The sequence below is a fragment of the Alosa pseudoharengus genome, unplaced genomic scaffold (assembly GCF_046254945.1).
Source record: "Alosa pseudoharengus isolate Yale_2024_CS ecotype anadromous, Long Island Sound unplaced genomic scaffold, YU_APseudo_1.1 YU_APseudo_1.1_scf_18, whole genome shotgun sequence".
NCBI lineage: Eukaryota > Metazoa > Chordata > Actinopteri > Clupeiformes > Clupeidae > Alosa > Alosa pseudoharengus.
This window is the reverse complement of record NW_027468650.1, coordinates 6,793,464-6,799,463: the sequence shown is the minus strand read 5'-3', so window position 1 is coordinate 6,799,463 and position 6,000 is coordinate 6,793,464. Positions and strand designations below refer to the sequence as shown.

The window sequence follows — 6,000 nt, the reverse complement described above, 5'->3', positions numbered from 1 at the left end:
CATAAAAGAGATACATTCCATTGTATGGATCAATACATAACGTACATAACACTCGCTGCTGCTGGTCTAACGGTGCATGAATGAAAATGTACCCGAACCTTTGGATAGATACACTGTTAAATAGAGTCGAACAATTCATTTTATTACCATCATTCACATATCTCGAAGCCTAATAACCCATGAAAGGGAAATATGAATATATTTCAAGAAATCACCATCACCTCAGATATCACGAATTTCGGCCATGTTCACTGCTAACGTCTGATATGCCAGCATGTTTTCAAGTCAATTCTCCCTCGCTCTCTCATGCGGAAGTATAGACCCCCTTACACACACACACACACACACACGCACACACACTTTGGAGAAGGGGGAGATGGTGTAGCAATTATTGAAAGTCAATATAACGGGTTTGCTTTAATTTCAGTATTAACATACATTTATTGAGATTAAGATGCCCCCAGGCTGGCTTAATCCTATGCTGCGAAAACATATCACCAGTAAGAGTGGGCCTATACTTGATTCCTGATGGTCTGTCTGAACAAAGAAGAAATTAAGCGATCCACTGATCATAACTGTAATCGATAAGCGTAAGAAAGTTGCTTGCCGGGTTTAAAATGGTGCATACCCGCGTGTTTTACGCAGTCTCTTTTTCTCTCTCTCTCTCTCTCACACTCACTCACTCACTCACTCAAATACACACACACACACACACACACACACACAGCGCGCGCGCACACACACAGACACGCACGCACACACATGCACTCACTCACACTCGTACATACTCTCCCTCGTCTCTCTCTCACACACACACACACACACACACACACAGACACACACACACACACACACACACACACACACACACACACACTCACACACAAACTTACTTTTCTCGTGTATAACATGTCTACTCTGTTGGATTGCTTTCTATTTCCTTCGTCTAAGCAGAAGGCCAATACACGCCGCGCTTTCTCTTTTGGTTTCTCCTGTGTGTACTGGCAGTGTTAACCAAGCTCATGATCGCTGGCCGTTGTTGATGTGATCTCTGCCTAATGGCGCGGTCAAGCAAGCTGCAACGTGGAACAAAGCCTGACAGTGGCTCTAACCGTGGTAAAGTTAGAAGGCTGCCCCTCCTCTATAACCTCTGAGACCTAACAATAAGAAATGCCGTTTGTTTGTAAGACCCCACTACATGGCATAAACAATTTGGTTTACACTGCAGAATAAAACCGTCAGTATTAATCGTTTTAATGCACACATTACTCCAGGGACGAGGAGCGTGTTGGTAATTCTGGATAATAAGAAGGGCAGAATGAGGAAATTAAATTACGGACAAATAATTCGTTTTACAGAATTAGAAGGTGAAAATTAAATAGGCGAGCATGATGTGATTTATTGGGTTGAAAGGAATGATTAAATTGAGAATGTTGTGGCTTAATGCTGTTGACTATTTACAAACTTCTATGATCAAAATGGGTGATATCCCAATGACAGGAGACATTTCGTTAGCCTATATTTGGGGCTAAATCACACAATAGCCCGCTTATTGTTCAAAGAGTTGTCTATGAACATCCTTATAATTGGTGAGGTAACTGAGGGCATAAATGTCCATGTGCGTACAATATAAATAAACAAAGCTTGAAAAAACACTTTGAGAAATAAATATGAAAGGCATTCTTGTTGTGCTTTTAATACTTTAATATTGTACGAAATGTAACCAAACATTATTTTGTAAACTAAATTTTACAATGCCTACGAACGCATTTCTCCATAAATATCGATCAATTCTAACATGTGTTACCGGCCCTTTACATGCGGATAAATATGGAAAATTGAGTTATATACAGGTAATAATTTCTTGCAATTGCCATGGCAATAGACAGATAGTTTTATATTTTCTCACTTACATAAACAGATTGACACGGAGTTTCAGGCTTTCACTACACGATTTATCGACATGACATTAAATAACAACAATGGCACTGTGCTACTCAGACTGACTTCAGACGAAATGTTGCACTGTATACAAAAGCACATTAATACTAATAGTCGGTTAGGTCGACGTGTAGACTGTAGTAATACTGAGTAATTCACATTTGGTACACATTAACTATAACATTCTTTTCAATCAAGACTATTCATCGCAATATTCTTTAAAACCATTTCATTTTCCATATATCTAGGGACCACATTTTCACAAATTCCCTTAAACTGTAATATACCTATTTACAAAATAAAATACATTTTGAACTAGGGTGAATCTTTATGTACAAACCAGGCCACGACCCGCAGATAGCATGCAATCGGAGATCACTTGTGTGCAGTATTTCCCAAATAATAATAAAAAAACATTGGAAAAAATAACTTGTTTCTCAGCCTTGTATCTCGTCCATGCATCGCTCTCTCTCTCTTTTTGCTAGACAGCCTTAAAAAATGGACTTCCTTGTCTTTTCTTTCTGTCTTTTTGTTCTGTCGGTCCACGCGAATAGGCTTTTCAGTCTTTGATTCCAAGCAGTCCTAATTCTGCAGTCTTTTGAAAATATTTTTACACGTACCATTCATTAAAATTTGACGACAGCGTGCTGTGACTGGTCGTGTGATGTACTGTCGAAGATGCTGGCGATATGGAACTGCTGCTCTGGTTCTCTGTGGATGGGGATACAATGGTGGGAGGCGTAGAAGACTCATACCCTGAACTGGCCGCTGGAGATGGTTGTGAACCTTGAGTGGAGGATTCGTGAACCTGCAACACAGATGAAACATAGGCCTGTTAAACATTTAACATGGATCCTTTGTTCTGAAAAGAGAACGCTACATTGTAAACAAATATATTGCTTATTCTAAAAGTAATATGACAGCTACTGTTATTGTTGAAATCAGACAAACCCAAACATTACTGGGACATTAATACGTCTACTAAAGACAAAAGTTTATTGGCGATGATGGCCAACAACTAGTATACTATACTGTAGTCTAATTGATAGTAAATACAATCCACAATTAATTTAGGCCTATTTGGAAATTTAATTTGCATACTGCACAAAACTCATCAATGCCACTGCATTAAGCTACACACAGTCATAACATAAAGGGGCAGAAAAAATACAAATATATGAACAAATTACAGATAAATATATTACCTTCATGTGTTTTCGGAGGGAGCTGGGGTGTGTGTACGATTTGTCACACATTTTGCAGAGATAGGGCTTGTCAGACGTATGGACGTGCATGTGTTTCTTGCGGTCGCTGCTATTTGCAAAACGCCTGTCGCAGCCTTCGAACTCACACTTAAATGGTTTCTCACCTAGCAGAAAAAAGGGGAAAGGTGATCGATATGGTGCATTGCACAATATAGTAAATAGACACACCATTAAAGTTTCTTACTTAAAACAAAAACTGAAAACGCTTCATCTTGAATTCATAATACTTCGATCATGCCCAACTGATGTCAGCCTTTAGGAATTCTAGTCTGTTTTACATACTCTGTAAGGTCTGCAATTTCACAGTTCAAATTTAGATTTGCAATTTACTGATAAATTGTTTTAGCCCCTCTTCGGCAAAGCAAAGTCTACGTTCATGAAATACCATTGATATTTGCAAAGTTTGACATTGTTTACATTGGCTTATTGAAAGTTGTTTAATCTTAGCGCCATTTTAATGCTGTACAATGCAATAGTAATATTTCACATAAAACTTTGACGCACTCAGGCGTCAAAAGAAAGGACAACAAATGGGTAGTTGTTATTCTTACCAGTGTGTGTCCTTTTGTGAATTTTAAGATTTTCCGATCGTGCAAACACCTTGCCACAGCCGGGGAATGGACATGGGAAGGGCTTTTCTCCAGTATGCACTCGGATGTGATTTACAAGTTTGTATTTCGCCTTGAAAGGTTTCCCTTCTCGGGCGCACTCTTCCCAAAAACAAATATGATTCGACTGCTCTGGCCCTCCGACATGCTCCACCGTGAGATGGGTCACAAGCTCGTGCATCGTGCTGAAAGTTTTGTTACATGACTTTTTCGGATTCGTCAGCTGCTCCGGCTCGACCCACTTGCAGATAAGTTCTTGTTTGATGGGTTGCCTCATATAACGGAAGAAGGCCCCAGCGCCGTGATGGGCAGCCATGTTCATGTTCATCGGGCCATACCCATGCAGTTGGGTCGAGGCATAGTGCTCAGACCTCGGGCTTGTTACATGGCCATATTGGTCGGCTCTCCCATACATGTCCCCTGAAAAGCCTAGGCGCATTTGACTGTTCACTACGTTTGAAGATGCGTGGGAAGCCGCTTGCTCGTGAAGTCCCGAGAAGAGCAGGTGTCCGGCAGCATCAGAATGTCCGTGTGGCCCAGCAAAACTTCCCGCGGCGGAAGCGAAGAGACTGTGCTGCGCACTAGTGGCATCTCCGAAGCCCCGATTCCGAAACAGAAAGTCCCGGGTGGAGTTGAAAGCGGCGGTGGAGTAGGAGCTGACATGAGTGGGATGGTGATGGTGTCCAAGAGCAGCTGCTGCGTAGCCGGGCGCCTGTGAAGAAAACGCCGTTTGCCCCGAGCCGATATCATGCGAGCTGTGGTTGATTTTGAAAGCACCCATTCCATCGGCGAAGGGATTGATCCCCAAAGCGACCTCTCTGTCCGTTACTTCGCCTGTTGAGTGATGCCTGGAGGAGCCGAAAGTAGTCACCCCAATGGTAGGATACTGCGGTCCTGCGTCCAAGAGCATCTTCAGTCTGAAACAGAGGCGACTGAGAGCAAGAATCAAAAATCACGCACAAGTACCCACGCCACTACTACCTCGACTCTGCGTATTTGTCTGACTTCAGTGAGCTAAGCAAACTCCGTTTCCCTATTTCTATTTACTTTTAGTGGAGAGGAATATTCCCCACTCCCTCTCATCCGATGCACACGCAAATCATGCACAATATTGTCTTTTGCGGTTTATCTTCCTGTGGCGCAACTTTCACCTCCTCAGTCAGGCGGTGAGCTCCAGACTGATAGTCGCAATCATTCCTGCAGATAAATGAATTGAAAAGACAACACAGTCCACCCCTGATGAATGGGAGAGGAGGGGGGCGTCACGTGACTCTGACCCCGGTCGATCATTGGAGAAGGCGTTCTCCCCCCACCGACGTTCACTCACCAAATAACAGACCGTGTTCCTACTCCAATACCCCTACCCCAGTCCTATTGGTTCTTATACATCATCAATCCCAGGTATTGTGGTGAGGTTGCTGATTGTGTTTTTTTTTTTTTGTGTACAGTTTGAATTTCTTGTCTAACAACAGAATTGATAAACGCGAAACGTGTGAAGCGGCAAAATCGTGATTCTTAAAGAAATAAACATCAATATTTGTACAGACATAAACAAATACCAGAATATTATTGATGTTTCTTGCAATAAGTATACTTATTGATGTACACTGTGAAAATACTTGTCACACTTGAATCACTTTCTGTGGGTAGAATTATCTGCAGCTATGTATCAGCTGCAGATAATTCTACCCACAGAAAGTGATTCAAGTGTGACAAGTATTTTCACAGTGTACATCAATAAGTATACTTATTGCAAGAAGCAATGCTTTCTCTGAATGTCATTTTATTAGGCTATTTGATAGCCGATTTCCTTATATATCAACTATATGATGTCACTTAAGACGAGAGATGTGGATCCGCCTCTATGTTCTTCTTTGAAAATGATCAGTTCTTAAGAAAAGATCCATTGGTAATCAAAAAGTCAAGTTCTTCTTGGCCTTGCAATGAGCCTTGCCAAGGGCCATTGGTCAGGATCATCCATCCTGACCAGGACTATCCATCGCCACCAGTGTGTAGTTATAACAGTTTGAATGGTAGATTATCCCTATAGGTAAACCGTGCGTGACTAATATTGAAGAACCACAATAACCTACTACAATGTCGCAACTTCTGTCAGCATATTCTACGCATCCTCATATATTGTGACACGTTACATACACAACTGTCCTCAACATTTATCTTTTCAG

The 6,000-nt window shown here is 41.5% G+C and overlaps 1 protein-coding gene across 1 annotated transcript; it reads right to left on the bottom strand.

Annotated features, from left to right (window-relative positions):
• Window positions 1-2,551: 2,551 nt before the first annotated feature.
• LOC143130894 (zinc finger protein ZIC 1) lies at window positions 2,552-4,724 on the bottom strand. The gene is made up of 3 exons (XM_076290163.1): window positions 3,758-4,724; window positions 3,147-3,310; window positions 2,552-2,749 (listed from the first exon to the last, which is right to left on the bottom strand). Exons 1-3 carry the CDS (start codon window positions 4,722-4,724, stop codon window positions 2,552-2,554), a joined length of 1,329 nt encoding a protein of 442 aa, XP_076146278.1.
• Window positions 4,725-6,000: the final 1,276 nt, after the last annotated feature.